This window comes from Rhinatrema bivittatum, chromosome 9 (genome assembly GCF_901001135.1).
Source record: "Rhinatrema bivittatum chromosome 9, aRhiBiv1.1, whole genome shotgun sequence".
NCBI classification, from domain to species: Eukaryota; Metazoa; Chordata; class Amphibia; order Gymnophiona; family Rhinatrematidae; genus Rhinatrema; species Rhinatrema bivittatum.
In genome coordinates this window covers 192,264,075-192,280,168 of record NC_042623.1, presented here as the reverse complement: position 1 = coordinate 192,280,168, position 16,094 = coordinate 192,264,075, and the positions used below count along the sequence as shown (strand labels likewise).

Below are 16,094 nucleotides of genomic sequence, written 5' to 3'. Positions count from 1 at the left end.
AGGAAGCCAAATTGTTAAAGGCTCCTGGACCGAATGGATTCTTTGCTAAATTCTACAAAATGGTGCAAAATGTTTCTTCTCCACTGATGTTTACCAAGTTGAAGGATTTAGGACATTTCCCATTATAATGACTACGATAACTATGCTAACAAGCACGTGAATTTCTAAACACTCTGTTATAAACATTAAAACTTTGTAAACCGTTGTGATGGCGAAACCGAACGACGGTATATAAAACTCGATAAATAAATAAATAAAAATTAGCATCTAATACAGCGATTATCTCAGTTTTACCAAAAGCTGGTAGGGACCCCATGTTCCCTACTTTTTATCATTCCATCTCTCTTTTGAATTTTGATATAAAGCTTTTAGCGAAACTCAATTAGCAAAGATTTTGCCAACTTTGATCGAGGAAGGCCAATTTGGTCTTGTTCAGGGGCACCATTCTATGATGAATGTGAGGACAATAATAGCCTTGCTGGAGAGCTGTCAATGGCAGAATATACCATCGTTATTACAGAGCCTGGATGCTGAAAAAGCGTTTGACAGGCTCAGTAATAACGATGGGAAATGCTGAATCATATTGCAGAACCTGCAGCCTCTTTAAGAGCTTTAATTGCAGAATTCTCAATGTATGGTCAATTAGCTAGGTTGAAGCTCAATTTGGATAAGTCTAAGGCGTTACCTGTGCGGACCAGGTGCGGCTTGAGCTGGAAAGGGAATTTCCAATACAGTGGGTAACAGAATAATTTATTTACCTGGGAATAGTGTGGCATACTGATCCAACAAAAATCTATAGGATGAACTTTGAGACATAGATTAGAGTAACCAAATATGCATTGCAAAACTGGAAATATTTCCCAATGTCTTTGACAGGAAGGATGAATCTTTTCCAGATGATTATATAACCTAAATGGTAAAATAATCAAATGATACCTTGTTATGTGTTGAGAAAGGACTTTGTCAGGCTACAAAAGCTTCTTTGACAATATTTATGAAGAATGCAAAACCAAGAATCTTATTTGCCAAATGATGGCAAATCTTCACCGAGCTGTACTGTGCTGTTTGTACATCTCACTCTACATGAAAAACTGGCCCCTAACCCCTAAACCACCATCAACATCTCACCTCGAGCTATTAAATGCCCCTCCTATAGGCTATAAATAGTTGCACACTGTGAGAGTCTCCCCAGAGGTGCTCTCTCTCTCTCTCTCAGCGTGAGATACAAAATAGGGATTATTGTGGAGCAGGAAAAGTTTACTGCACCACATGATACTACAAATGTGAAGTAGTATGTTATGATGTGGTGTGGTAATTCTAAAATGTCCATAAACACACCCATTTTTCTTAGCATGGGCGTTATCCATGCGTTATTATCGCATTTTGATGAATCTACTAAGATTGGACTTGTTTCCTTGGGCAAATTCCCTTTTGATAATTTAGGTTCCTACCAAGTCTCTTCAGTCTGCTCACAGGGGTCTTCTTGCCCTCACACAAAATGGCTCATTTAGATGAGACCTGAAAAAGAGCTTGCTTGGTGGCTGTACCGGCATTGTGGAACTCTTTAGCTATGGATTTGAGGCTGACTACATATCCTAGCAGTTTAAATTTTTGCTTCAAACCTATCAGGCAAATGTTCAAAGGAGTTACATATGTAAATGAAGCATACTATTGTAGCAATTTTCAAAAGCCATTTACACATGTAAAGTGCACTTATGGGAGCAAATCCTATGGACAATTCAATGGCATATATTGTAGCAATGTGCAAAAGTCCACTTACACAGGTAAAGTGCATTTACACATGTAAATCCCAATTCTACACCTGTAAATGCTTTTGAAAATCAGGTCCTGTCTGTTCAAGCTGGCATATGGATTGTCTCACAATGTTTTAAGGCACTTACATTGGTTTATGACAGATATTTTATTTAGTTTTCTTTGTGACTCAATGTTTTATTGTGATTTTATCTAGTTTTATAGTTATTTTATTATTGTGTCTATGAGATGTTTTATCGTCTTATAAATTTTATTATGTATGTTCTTTGTACATTGCCTAGGGCCTCGTGCATCAGGTGATAAATAAATTTTTAATAACATAAACAATTAAGAGATAATGAACATTGGAGAGCTTAGGCTGAGTAGTGAATAGAGACAAAAGAACAAAGAACCATCACAGCAGCTGATTCACTTAGGAGACCAGTTCACAAAGTCTGGGAAAATATCCCTACCAGAAAAGTGAATCCTCAGATTGCAAGTCGAAATGCTAGTATCAGCCTCCTCAACAGCCTACAAGAACCTTCAGCTACTAGGTATGATGACAACCACAATCAAGGTGGTACTTTTGGCAAGAGACCATCTACACCCCTTACAGCAGAGCATATTATCCAATTGGTAACTGCAAAGTCAGGAATTCGATAGGAAACTGCCCAAAACAAAGCAAGCCAGGGAAAACCTGCAGTGTTATTTATTTTATGTATTTATTTATTTATTTATTTATTTAAATACTTTTGATATACTGATACTCAAGACTAGTGTCTTATCGTACCGGTTTACATTGAAACGAGGGGTAACCAATAAACTATGAAGATAGAGTTACAATGAACAGGGAGTTTACAGAGTGGGAGAGTAGAGAGCAAAAGCATACGATTAACAAAATAAGATATAGATAACTAAGTTTTAACATAACGAAGTTTTGTTATGTTTTAACATAATGAAGTGTTATGTTTAAGGAAGGATGTGAACCCCTGGGCTGAGATGAGCGTTATGTTAAGTTTTAACATAACGAAGTGTTATGTTTAAGGAAGGATGTGAACCCCTGGGCTGAGATGAGCGATGTCTCAGGCACAGTCTCAGTGACATGGGACACAGCTAGGAATTAAGACTTTATTAAATAGGAAGGAAGAATTAGTCTTACAGAAATGGAAAATGTTCATACAGTCCTGGGCAATGGGAATTACCCAAAGTGAGACACAGCTGAGAAAATCCGGTAGTGGCCCGCGGAGCGGGGTACGCCGGGGATCCCCTCTGATGAGCATAGGCAGCTTCAGGAATACAGATCTAGTAGTGGCCCATGGAGCGGGGTATGCCGAAGATGTCTGTACAGTAGATGTTGAAGAACTGGTAGCGATACCGGAACCCGTAAGTGGCTCCTGTAGATGGTATGTAGGTATTCTGTAGAGCAGGAAGGTGAATGACTCCCACAGAAGGAAGGCGGTAGTGGCCCGAGGATCGGGGAATGCACGTGGAAACTTCAATGCAGTCGGTATAGTAGAAGTCAGTAGAGGTACTCACAGTAGGTGGTACCTGGAGCGAGATAGAGACCAGAGAAGCAGGTCCAGTAGCAGTCAGGCAGGAAGGCCCTCCGAGGAGCAGATAGCCGGGAACACAGGGGAGCCCCCGAGGAGCGGGTATTCAGAGCGTCAGTATGCCAAGACCGAGTCAGGAATAGGAAGTCCTTGAAGTGGAAAATTCAGCAAGACGGAACTCCTTGCTAACTCAAGGAAGGCAAGGGCAGGTCAGATTAAATACACTGGCAGGTTGACGTCATCCCGCCATGACGTGTTTAAATGAGGCCCTAGCGCGCACGCATCTAGGTAACTCCAGGTCCAAGATGGTGGTTGGCAGCGCCCACACTATCCCGGGAATGCCGGAGAGGTCGGCGTGGACTAGTAGAGACTGCCATTCTTCCCAGGCTTGATGGAGCAGGGAAAAAAAGAGGTGAGCATGAGAGATCGCAGCCGTCTGCGACCAACAGGCGTAACATGCAGTGGTGAATAAAAAGAGACAACCTTTCAAAAGGGATAAGTCTGGAATTACCAGAATGGGTAATGGTGACCACAGATGCAAGCAGGACAGGATGGGAGGCACATTGCGAAGGAAAACTGGCGCAAGGAGATTGGTTGAGTAGGAAAGAAACCTTCTCAATGAATCATCTGGAAAGTAGACAAATCACACTAACACCATTGTTCAAGGGCAAGACCATAAGAGTTTTGCCAGGCAAAGCAATAGTAGTGGCATATAAAATATCAACAGGCAAGAAAACATGAGAAGCCTTCACATGACAAGAGAAGCAGAATGCCTTATAAAATGGGTGGAGAAATATCTGTTGGATATATCAGCCACACACATAGCTGGCGCACTTAGCACAAAAGTAGATGTCTTAAGCTGCCAGAGATTTGATCCAGGAGAATGGGAGCTGGCAGAGGAGGCTTTCAACCAAATTATGGCCAGATGGAGGCACCCCGACTGGGATTTAATGGCAACGCAGAAGAATGTCAAGGCGAAGTATTTCTTCAGTCAAAGAAAAGAATGGGGATCCAGGGGGATAGACGCCCTAACACAGAGTTGGCCAGAAAAGCATTACTGTACATGTTCTTACCATGGCTGTTGATGGGGGAAGATTCTGGAAAAAACTGTGATTCATCCAGGTTTTAGTTATCCTAGTAACATCAGTGTGAGTGAGTTGCCCATGGTACACAGATCTGGTAGGGTTCAAGCAGCAAGAAGCACTAAGATTTGCTCAGGCCAAAGGTCTACTATGACAGGGACAATTTAATTCTGTTTTATGGCATAGAATTTGAAAGGAGAAAGCTTGACAGAAGAGGGTACTGAAAACAAATAATAACGACCTTGTTCAAGGCTGAAGAGACTCTTACCTCTCTTTTTCCAGAGAGAAAGTCACGATCAGGACAGTCCTGATCGTGACAGTACTTCCTACCAAAAGTAGTGTCAGAATTCCATGTAAACCAAGCAGTTACTTTACCAGGGTTCACAAAGGACAAATGTCAGGGACAGAAGATTTCTGGATGTAAGAAGATGATTATTTAAATACCTGAAAGCTATGAATTACTTTAGAAAATCAGACAGACTCTTTGTCTATCTGCAGGGGTACGTAGAGGAAAAGTGGCCTCAAAAGCATCAATTGCTAGAAGGATTAAAGAACCAATTGCATCAGCAAATCTAATGAAAAGTAAGTACCGGACCCACTCCATGAGAACTTAGGTGGCTTCATGGGCAGAGCATAGATTTGTAGGGCAGCTACTTGGTTGTTGATGCATTCATTTTCAAGACATTAAAGGCTGAATCTTCAAGAGAGAGGAGATGCAGCCATCACTATGGGGGTCTTAGAAGCAGCTCTAGATTACTCCCACCCAGGATAAGTACTGCTTAGATATGTCCCCATGGGGTAAATATTTAGCCACTTAGCGGCTAGTTAACAGGGTCATTTATCATTTTGCGTTAGGGCCTTATCGTGCGCATTAGGGTCCCAGTGTGTGCGATAACGCTGTAACATGTGCAATAAATACAGCATTGCAAAATGCGTATGCAAATTTAAAATTAGTATTTGAGTGGGAGGAGTAAATTGAAATAAGGGTTGGTTAGCATGGTGTGTGATAGAGTAATGCAGATTTTAATGCTGGAAATAACGACACCTTTTTCTTGTGTGTTATGCCTGTGTTGGCTGTCTGTTACTGGTTGAAATGCTTTTTATTGCAAATGCTGGTTTGGGAGGAGGAGGAGAGAGCCTCTGGGGGGGGGGGGCCAATATGTCAGTTAATTATTTATACCACTGTAAGAGGGGGCATTATGAACTCAGGGTGAGGTTTTGGGGGGACCAGTTTTACATGCACAGTCATAAGTACGAACAGCACGGTTGCCATCAGTAAAGATTTTATGTCATTTGGAGTGTTGAAAGGTAAAAGAAGAGTAGATTTGTACAATGTACTCTCTCTATCTCTATCTATCTCTCTCTCTTTGTCTCTCATATCCATCTAAATGGCTTTTGAATATGTAACCCCCGTATGTCAAGACTGGTCTGGAGTCCTGACAGACCAGGCCAGAACTCATTCCAAGAAAGGACTGAGGACATAAAAGTTTTGTTGCTGTGTGCATTAATCACAAGGGAATGAAAGAAAACAGACAATAGAAAAAAAAGAAGACTCTCTTTTTCTTTTTTTTTCACCTAAAGTTACATAGAAAACATGATCCAGGGAGGGTGAGCAGAGATTACACTCATTCCTATCTGTTTTCCTGATTAGGGATCTACTGTATGAACATCGTTTACTATATTCTTTTGTCAGGTTCCTGGAGGAGTTGTATCCTTCATGTTGGACAAAGAGATTAGTGACACCTTCCCTGCAAGACCAGGCTACATAGGAAAGGATGTCAGTACAAAACAGTGTGTACTCTGCCTCCATCTGCTGATTGAGAGGAGAAATCCCACTGGTCTGGACTCGAGGAAAGACAATTAGCAGGTACGGACTAACTGAACCTTATTGCTTTTTTGCAGTTGGTGGGGGGGGGGGGGGTGATGATTTTTGCTTTATTTGTGTGTTTTATTTTTTTTATTCCTTTATTTTTTGTTTAGGATCAGATGTGCAAAATGCATGTGTGTGCGCACACACTTTAGAAATTGTTCTTAGTTGTAGGAATTTCTTTACTGCGTGCATGGCTTCTCTCCGATTGTGCAGGGACACCTCTAGACCATCTGCCTGAAATCGGCATGGCACACTTAGATTAGTCGCTAGATAAAGTTTCCCAGACAACTTTGTCCAGTTAACATTATCCAGGTATTTATTGTTTTTTATTCAAAATATTTGTTACATACTGTGTCACTAGAGATGCACAGAGTATGGAACAACATAATTTACAATAATCCAAAATAACATACCAATAAAAATTAAACATCATAAGAACATAAGACTTGCCATACTGGGTCTGACCAAGGGTCCATCAAGCCCAGTATCCTGTTTCCAACTGTGCCCAATCCAAGTCACAAGTACCTGGCAGAGTACCAAGGGGTAGAGTCCAAGCTGCTTATCCCAGGGATAAGTGGATTTCTGCAACTCCACCTTAATAATGGTTTATGGACTTTTCCTCCAGGAACTTGTCTAAACCATTTTAAAATGCCGTTACACTACAGCTTTTACCGCAACCTCTGGCAATGAATTCCAGAGCTTAATTATATGGTGAGAAAAAAATATTTTCTCTTATTAGTTTTAAATATATCACCTAGTTACCTCATTGTGCGTCCCCTAGTCTTTGTACTTTTTGAAAGAGTAAACAACCGATTAACATTTACTCGTTCCATTCCACTCATTATTTTATAAACCTCTATCATATCTCCCCTCCGCATCTTTTCTCTTTAACTTTTTCTTACAGGGGAATTGTTCCATCCCCTTTATCATTTTGGTTCCCCTTCTCTGTACCTCTTCTAATTCTGCTATATCTTTTTTGAGATGTGGTGACCAGAACTGCACACAATAAAGATGAGGTCGCACCACGGAGCGATACAGAGGCATTATGATATTCTCTGTTTTATTCTCCATTCCTTTTCTAATAACCCCTAGCATTCTATTTGCTTTCTTGGCTGCTGCTGAACACTGAGTAGAAGATTTCAACGTATTATCAACGATGACGCCTAGATCCTTTTCCTGAGTGGTGACTCCTAATATGGAACCTTGGATTGTGTAACTATAATTTACACAATCCAAGGTTCCAAGTGCATCACTCTTCCCCAAGTGCATCACTTTGCACTGGTCCACATTAAATTTCATTTGCCATTTACATGCCCATTCTTCAAGTTTTGCAAGATCTTCATGCAATTTCTCACAGTCCTCACGTGATTTAACAACTCTGAATAATTTTGTGTCATCGGCAAATTGAACGCCTGACTTGTTGTTTCCATTTCTTAATAAAATCTGTGCCGGCTGAATATCAGGTCTAAAGTTACCAGACAATGTTGTCCAAGTATCTTCAGGACAGTTATCTGGACAGAGTTACCAGAGTAATACTTACTTTATCCAGCCAGTGCTGAATATCAGCACTAGCTGAATGAAGTAAAACTGTACCGTGGAAACACCCATAGCATAACTTCTTTTTGTGCAGGTAAGTTTTGTCTGGGCAAATTTTGAGCAGGATGGAAATTTAAAACATTGGAGTTTGACTGAGTAACTCCAGAAAAACCCTTTGAATATAGACCTCTTTGGAGCCAATGTACTAAAATGTATTAAGACAAGCACAGCATTAACATACATTAAACATGCGGATTTATTGCAGACTGCCATGGTTAGTGAGCGGTGTCACATGCAAATACATGCAAAACAGCCCATTAATATTAAAATGGGGTGCATTTCACTTTTTTTGCATTAGCCTCCAGAGATTAATGCAAGTTCCAATATGAACTGCAATTTCCTGTCCCTCTATAAACCCAAGCAAATGTTCCCTGGGCCCTCCTCCACCCACCTTAGCAGCAGAGGCAGGCTCTGCCCCCCAGCCCACCATCAGTTCACCCTCCCCAGCCTATCCCATCTAGAGTTGGCCCATGGTAGATGGGGCAGGAGAGAGTCATCTTCCCTCTTGTCCTGCTTGTGCCAAAATTCAAATATAGCAACTAGCTGAGCTTCTTTTGCCCCCCACGTGTGCCATTTTGGATTTTGCCCCAGGTTCAAGCATATAATTCAGCATATTCTATAAGCTTTATTTTTTAAAATACGGGCTCATGTGATTGGCATTTTCAAATCTCTATTAACATCCAACAACATCCCATTTATAAAGATCTGAGCGACTCCTCATTACAGTATACTTGGAATACAACTCCGGTATTAATCTTATTAAATTGTGTGAGATGATGCCCTACCTGGAGTCATTGTAAACCTGCCAGCTGTTGCCCAGGCTGATAGAGTTTGCTTCCATTTGACCATCTGGATTAAGGAAGTCGTCTGCCGGCTTGCCGTTGTAATTTCCGCACATGCCACACACTTTCCCGCTAAATATGCTGGGAAGGGTTACTTCAGCTCTGTGGTTTCTGTCAAATTTTACTCGCAGTCCAAAACTAGTGTTAACCATGACGTACAGGCCACTGAAGCCAATGGTTATATTTGGATGTGGATTAAGAGGAAGTGTCTGCACTAAGCCATTCACCTGAAAGTAAAGGAACAAAGTTTCCTGCTGCATATTCCTCTCTTACCATATGCTATGTTATAGATAACCATTAGCAGCAAACTGCTTTCAAAGATCACTTCAACAGGTCATATATGTAACAGTTATGACGCATATGTTTTGTGCAGAAGTGGGCATGCAGATGTATTCTGAGCACAGACTTGAAAGCATCGAACAAAACCAGTAACAGCAAAGGTGATAATGCATGCGCTTCATTATACCCAAATCTTTATAAATAAAGGGTCTCATTTACTAAGGCTTTTTTCCTATTCTGTACCTATGAGGGAAAAAAAAGCTTAGTAAATCAGGCCCATAATGCCTTATTGGGTGAGGTCTGAAGCCCACTCCTCTGGTTTTTTGCAGTTATTGTTGTTCGCGCACCCACACAGAGTCAGGTAGCCGCGTGTCATATTCTCAGGCCTCTCTTACTTCCTGTGTATAATATGGTTGATCACTTCCTTTCTGCTCGTCTTGTCCAAGTCTATGAGCAGTAAAGGGTTAGCTGATGGACGGAAGAGGTTCAGACCTGAGAAGAGTGGCATCTCCTACCAAACAGGCCACTAGTCTTCAGCAGGGGGATGAGAGCAAGCGAATCTTCACTAGATAGAAAGGTGAAATACCTAGCACACTCGTGCTCTTACTAGGTTTGAAAGACAGTCATAGTTTTTATAGAGGTTCGGTACTTTGTGCTGCCTTGTATTGAACCAACATAAAACGGCGTTGTAGTACATGATCTTCCATATCACCCAAGTCCTTCTTTCAGATGTTAAAACCCAATATGTTTTAATAGAAATTTAGACTACAACTTGATGAAGGATGTCGGTTTGTTTCATGCCTTGGGCAAGATATTTCATACTGATGAAATGCATCGAAACTCATTGTAAATGCTATGCAGAAAACCTGGGCTTGATTCATGGGCCAGGCCTCTGCTTCCTGGCCTGACTGGTGCTGGGGCCGATGCATTCATAACCCCTGGGGTGGGGGATGAACTCTCAGCCCTCACTCGGTGGGGACACCTGATGACCAGATTTAGGGTCTGTTTTAGCCAGGTTAATTCAGGAGCCTCTGTTTGTGGCCCCGGCTAAGGACTGGACTGATTTGGAAGGAGGACTAGCCCTGGATTTGCCAATAGGCACCCATAATGACCGTGCGTAGGGTGACAGATATTTAAGGGCGGCAGGCTGGCTAAGATTTGCTGCCTTCCAGCTCTGCTGTAGCTCATTCAGCAGAGATCGGCCCCCTGCTTCCATGAAATAGACCCTTACAAGGAGGTGGGGGGCTGAAAGCACCAAAAGTACCTAGAGGCGGCAAAATCCTAAATCCGTCCCTGGAAAGGGGATTTAAAAGCAGGGAAAGCCCCTTCCCAAATAGTCGTGAATAAATATTCTTGGCGCTATAACCCAAAAGAGGCTGGTTCTGATTGAGCTGTAAGCCCAAAGGAGCAGAAAGAAACCTCCACAGATTTTAAGAGCTTAATATTTGTAATACATAAGAACATACGAAATTGCCATGCTGGGTCAGACCAAGGGTCCATCAAGCCCAGCATCCTGTTTCCAACAGAGGCCAAACAAGACCACAAGAACCTGGCAATTACCCAAACACTAAGAAGATCCCATGCCACTGATGCAATTAATAGCAGTGACTATTCCCTAAGTAAACTTGATTAATAGCCATTAATGGACTTCTCCTCCAAGAACTTATCCAAACCTTTTTTGAACCCAGCTACACTAACTGCACTAACCACATCCTCTGGCAACAAATTCCAGAGCTTTATTGTGCATTGAATGAAAAAGAACTTTCTCCTATTAGTTTTAAAGTGCTACTTGCTAACTTCATGGAATGCCCCCTAGTCCTTCTATTATTCGAAAGTGTAAATAACCTATTCACATCTACTCGTTCATGACCTCTCATGATCTTAAACACCTCTATCATATCCCCCTCAGCCGTCTCTTCTCCAAGCTGAACAGCCCTAACCTCTTCAGTCTTTCCTCATAGGGGAGCTGTTCCAATCCCTTTATCATTTTGGTTGCCCTTCTCTGTACCTTCTCCATCGCATAATAACAGTCACTTATATGTGGAAACAGATCTTTTAGGAAGTATGCACATAGTCTGCTTATGAAAATACTTGCACAGGTCATTGAAGTACCAGTTTACCAATACCTCCAAACCTACAGAAGCCAAGAGTGAGAACATGCAAACCAAGTAAATGTCTACATACAGTTCAATTGAATTAATTTTACGATTTAATTGAATGATTTTTTTACTACTTTTCCAAAACACTGCCCCAGGAGGTATACAATAACAAAACAAGAGAAACATAGAAATACATAAAACATAAGATGGACCATTACAAAACATAAAACAAGGAACAATAAAATAATAAAATGATCGCTACCAAAGACAAACAAAAATGCACAGCCAATAAGCATAAATGCAGCAATTCTCTGAATAAGGTAATAAACTTTAAATGATCAACAGCAATAAAATAATCACCTAAGAGCATACCAAAAGTCAAACCCCATCCAAAGTTCTCAACCCTGCACCAGCCAGAAAGGAAAATTACCCCAGCTTATCTGTCCTTCTCACCTTGACCTGCTCCTTCTCCAGAGCTATCCTGTTGCCATACACATCCACATTCATGTGCCGTACGTAGGAGACATGGCTGTTGCCTCCTCTGTGCTCATTGGCAGCTTCGACATTGAAGTATGGTAGATCGGCAGCAGCATCACACAGTTTAGAAAGAGTGTACGTGCAGGTTCCCATGAAGGCGTGGGACTGCTTGTCAAACGTGTGGTAATGTGGGTCACTGTGCACGCTGCAGGTTGATTCTGTGGAGAAAGAAAGGTATTTTCAGATGCTGGGTGGTAGTTACCGAAGTTTGCTGCTCTGTTTTCACAATTTGCTCTGATAACAGGCGTAGTATACCCAAGGCTCCTGTTTTTTTTAAGAGCAGCTCGATGGCACATAAAGTCAGAAACATGTTTGTGTGAAGGTCTCCTCTCTGCTTCCTGAGCTTCTTATCCAACTAGAATTAATTATCACCACCTAAATTATAATATATTTATACTATGTTACTATGGGTCAAGAGCTGAATCTCCAAATGGATAAACTCGGCAACAATGTCAGGAAATATTTCTTCACAATAAAGCACGGAACGCCCTTCTGGAAGAGGTGGTGAAGACAGGAACTATAATGGGATTCAAAAGAGTGTTGGATAATCACAGATGATCCCTAATGGCCAGAAGATGGAAATGAAAAAAAGGGGTAACCTTGGTTAACTTTAGGTGCAACAGGTAACCTGCACAGAGTGGCAGTTACTACCCTAAACAACTTGCTGGGCAGACTGGATGGGCCATTGGGTCATTATCCGCCATCATTTATTAAGCTATGCATCACTTAGACAACCCATGGAGGGCAATCAGTTTCACCTGTGAGGGACTGCTGGCGATGCACATCTGGAGCAAAAGTCAACATTTAATCCGGATGTGCATGGCGCCCTTTAGTATAGTAATTGCCACAGCTGTTAAAAAAAAAAAAAGTAACTAATTGATTTGAAATGCTGCAGTGAACTTTATATACAGTAGGTAATAGGCTAGGTAAATATATACTTACCACAGGGACCTCTCCTGACTGCAACATTGTCTACAGCTGTGTCACCATATTCTGTGAGTCCTCGAACTGCCTCGAAAATCACCTATAGGAGCACACGAAACATAAACAGGGGTTAAGTGGAACAGACAGATAGATTTTCAAACCAAGAATTTCTAATTATTTTGCAAATTAACTGCCTGATTCGCTAAGGCTTTTCTCCCATTCTTTGTCTATGGGAAAATGCCTTGATGAATCAGGCCCTAAGACGGACAGTAATATTCTGAATCTTGGGGGGGGGGTTGGTTTTTGATACAGATAGACCTTTTTTTTCCTACTTGCATGAAACATCATCAGTCTTTTGTTTCATGCTTTCTCCAACTGTAGAGACCCCCATAGGCCCCCATTTTGATTTGACCTTATCCTGGGGTTTTAAGGTAGGGGTAGATCATTCTTTTCCAGCACCTTCTGCAATGCCATTGTGGTATCGGTTCCCCCAACCTGCAGGCGGAGAAGGGGAGTAGGAGTTTGGTGCCAAAGGAGTGTTTTGGAGTAGCTCTCAAAGTCATTCCTCAAAGCTTGGTACCAGAGAGGGAGAGGTAAGAGACAGATTCTTGTCCCAGCACCCATCCGGTCTGGCAGGGTTTGTCTAGGTGATGGGACAGTTTCTTTTACTGTGTGAGGAGGCATCCTGCTTCTGTCTTCAGGAGCACTGTACCTCCTTCCTGGAGGAGAATTGGTGGCTCACGTCCTCAGGAATTCAGAGTGGCAGCACTCCTTGCCTTCAAAGAGGATTTTTTTTTTTCTAGGATTTTTCTGAAGCTTTTGGTTCCTAATTTTATTTCAGACTAATTTTGTGTCACCATTTCTGCCTGTGAGGAAAGCTTGAGAAGGACATTCTTGTTTTTTTCGTTCTCTGCTGTGGGACTCTTTACTAAAACGGTCCCTAGGTACACCAGAGGGGGACAGGAAAACCCAGTACTTATCACTAGGAGCCCGCCTTTCATCTCCTGGAAGGAAGGGTATTCCATGGTAACTCATTCAGAGGAGCAGGCCTAAGTCAAAACGGACAGGGAGCACTGAGAGGAGAGGATCACCTTGCTGGTGGCTGAAAGGAATCAGTAAGTTTTGCTTTGGAAAGTATTGGGGAAAAGTAAACTATTGGGGTATATTACTTAGTGTGTTTGTGCTTTTAATAGTCAGTAAGGCAGCGCAAAAACAGAAGTTAGACTGTATTTCCTAACCCTCCCACCCCTCACCCACCCACCCATAGCTCATCCTTTAATTAATAGGCAGGTGCCGCTTTCACACTAAAAAAAAAAATCAGCCTTTTAACTTCACCATGAATTCCCCACACCTTATTGAGAGTTTGGTCATTCCTCTGTAGGCCACTACCAGACATATAAGGGTAGATTTTTTAAAAATACGCACGCGCGGCCATTTGCGCACACCATTGGCAGGCACACATGGACGCACGATTTTATAGCATGTGTGCGCCAGAGCGCACATGTTATAAAATCGGGAGTGGCGCACGCAAGGGTGGGAGTCAACTTTGGCCATTTTCACACAGCGATGCATCGGGGCCTTCCCCAGTTCTCTCCCAGTACGGTCCTTAATTGGACCCTACCCTGAAGTAATTTGCTGCTGGCGCACGAGTCTCTGGGACAGTGAGGAATGGCGCTGTCCCGGCCTGCCAACTTTTACGCCTTACACGCGCCGGGCCCGTTTGAAAATTGGCCCGGTGCGCGTTAAGGCCCAGCCACGCGCGTAAACCCTGAAATTTACGTGCGCCGGGGTTTTAAAATCCAGCCGATAGTGAATACACTAACACATTTAAAGGACTCTAATTAGACATATTCCTAGTCCCATAATAACCTAAAACTTAACTAGAAACTGAACAAATTTAAGATGAAGGCAGCAGTCCAGCAGCAAGAGGGGAGCCTCCCAGTCTTTTGCATCGAGTGTCACATGTATGATTTTATACCCACCGGTGAGAAGTTGTACATGTGCATGCGATGCAAAGAGCTCCTGGCTCTCAGAGAACGAGTCCGATCTCTGGAGGCTAGAGTGGCAGACCTGGAGGAGCTGAGGCAGACAGAGAGACAGGGACATAGTAGCCAAGTCTCAACTTCAGACTGGCAGCCCTGGTGCTGCCTTAGAAGAAGAAGGTCTCATTATCGGAAAGCTTCAATCTGGTACAGCAGGAAAGGATCCTGTAGCATAGCTCACTGCTTCAACGGCAGGGGAGAAGGATCCTGCAGCATAGCAGGATCCTTCTCCCCTGCCTTTCAACGGCAGGAAAGGATCCTGCAGCATAGCTCACTGCTTCAACGGCAGGGGAGAAGAAAAAATGATTCGCACTCACAAAGCGGGGAGTAGCTGGCTTGTTACGGCGGTTACTACCCCAAACCAAATAAGCCTGATACTTCACGTTCAACCCATATCCAGCATAGCTCTCTGCTTCAACGGCAGGGGAGAAGAAAAACTGATACTTCACGCATATCCAGCATAGCTCCCTGCTTCAACGGCAGGGGAGAAGAAAAACTGATACTTCACGCATATCCCCTGCTTCAACAGCAGGGGAGAAGAAAAACAACCAATAAGGGCTGAATAACATAGTCTGGGTAAAACAAATAAGCATGGGTGTAGCTTGCTTATTGCGGCGGTTACTACCCCTAACTAATCAAGCTTGATATTTCACTTGGATGCACCTCCATCACTGCTCTCTACATTAATGGTGGGGGTGGAAGGGAAATAGAACCAAAGAGCTAAGAGAAACAGATAAGTATGAGAAAAAATGTGTGAAGCTTGCTGGGCAGACTGGATGGGCCGTTTGGTCTTCTTCTGCCGTCATTTCTATGTTTCTATGTTTCTATAAGAACCTGCTCTCCAGATGGTGCATTGTCTTTTCACACCAACTACAGAAGTCTTTCACACCAACTACAGAAGTCTTCCCTCCTTTCTCCGGACTATCGGGGCTGTTACCACCATACAGCCCGACCAAATTTGAGAGAGGAGAGGGTGAGAATTCAAGGACTTTTCTCCCGTGTTTGCCAGCCCCGTTTCCAGCTCTTCGGGCTGGGAGCCACGCCCCCACAGTGATGTCACTCTGTGGGGAGGGTCAAAAGTCCGCCTTGGACGCCAGAGGCGCCTCGCGCCAGAGCGTCGCGCAACTTGTCGCGTCGACGAAGGAGCACGACAAAGGAGCCTGTGCTCCTTTGTGCGCTCCTTCGTGCGTGACGAGTGCTGATGAGGGTGCCGCATTATTGTCCGATGATATGTTCTCTTTAGGTTATTCTATTCCAGTGATCTCTGGTAAAGGTGTGTATGGTTCTTTAGCGAAAAGGAATGTGTGTGCTAGGAAAGTTTCTCGGCATTCTTCTCATCTAGTGAAAATTCCGTTATCTGATTTATGCCCTGTTTCTACTTTTCAAGATATTAGAATAGCGTTGGTAAATGCTCAATCAGTTAGGAGTAAGTTTCAGATCATACATGATCTTATAATTGACGAGAAGCTTGATATATTATGTATAGTTGAGAGTTGGCTACTTGATTCAGACTTTATTGTC

General features: G+C 42.7%; 1 protein-coding gene across 1 annotated transcript in view; it reads right to left on the bottom strand.

Annotated features, from left to right (window-relative positions):
• The window catches only part of LOC115099616 (IgGFc-binding protein-like), a 277,960-nt gene that overhangs the window by 238,866 nt on the left and 23,000 nt on the right, over positions 1–16,094 (bottom strand). The window contains exons 4-6 of the mRNA XM_029617348.1: positions 12,550–12,631; positions 11,524–11,765; positions 8,636–8,919 (exon numbers count right to left, since the gene is read on the bottom strand). Of these exons, the coding sequence (XP_029473208.1) occupies positions 8,636–8,919; positions 11,524–11,765; positions 12,550–12,631 (608 nt within the window). The remainder of the gene's footprint in view (positions 1–8,635; positions 8,920–11,523; positions 11,766–12,549; positions 12,632–16,094) is intronic.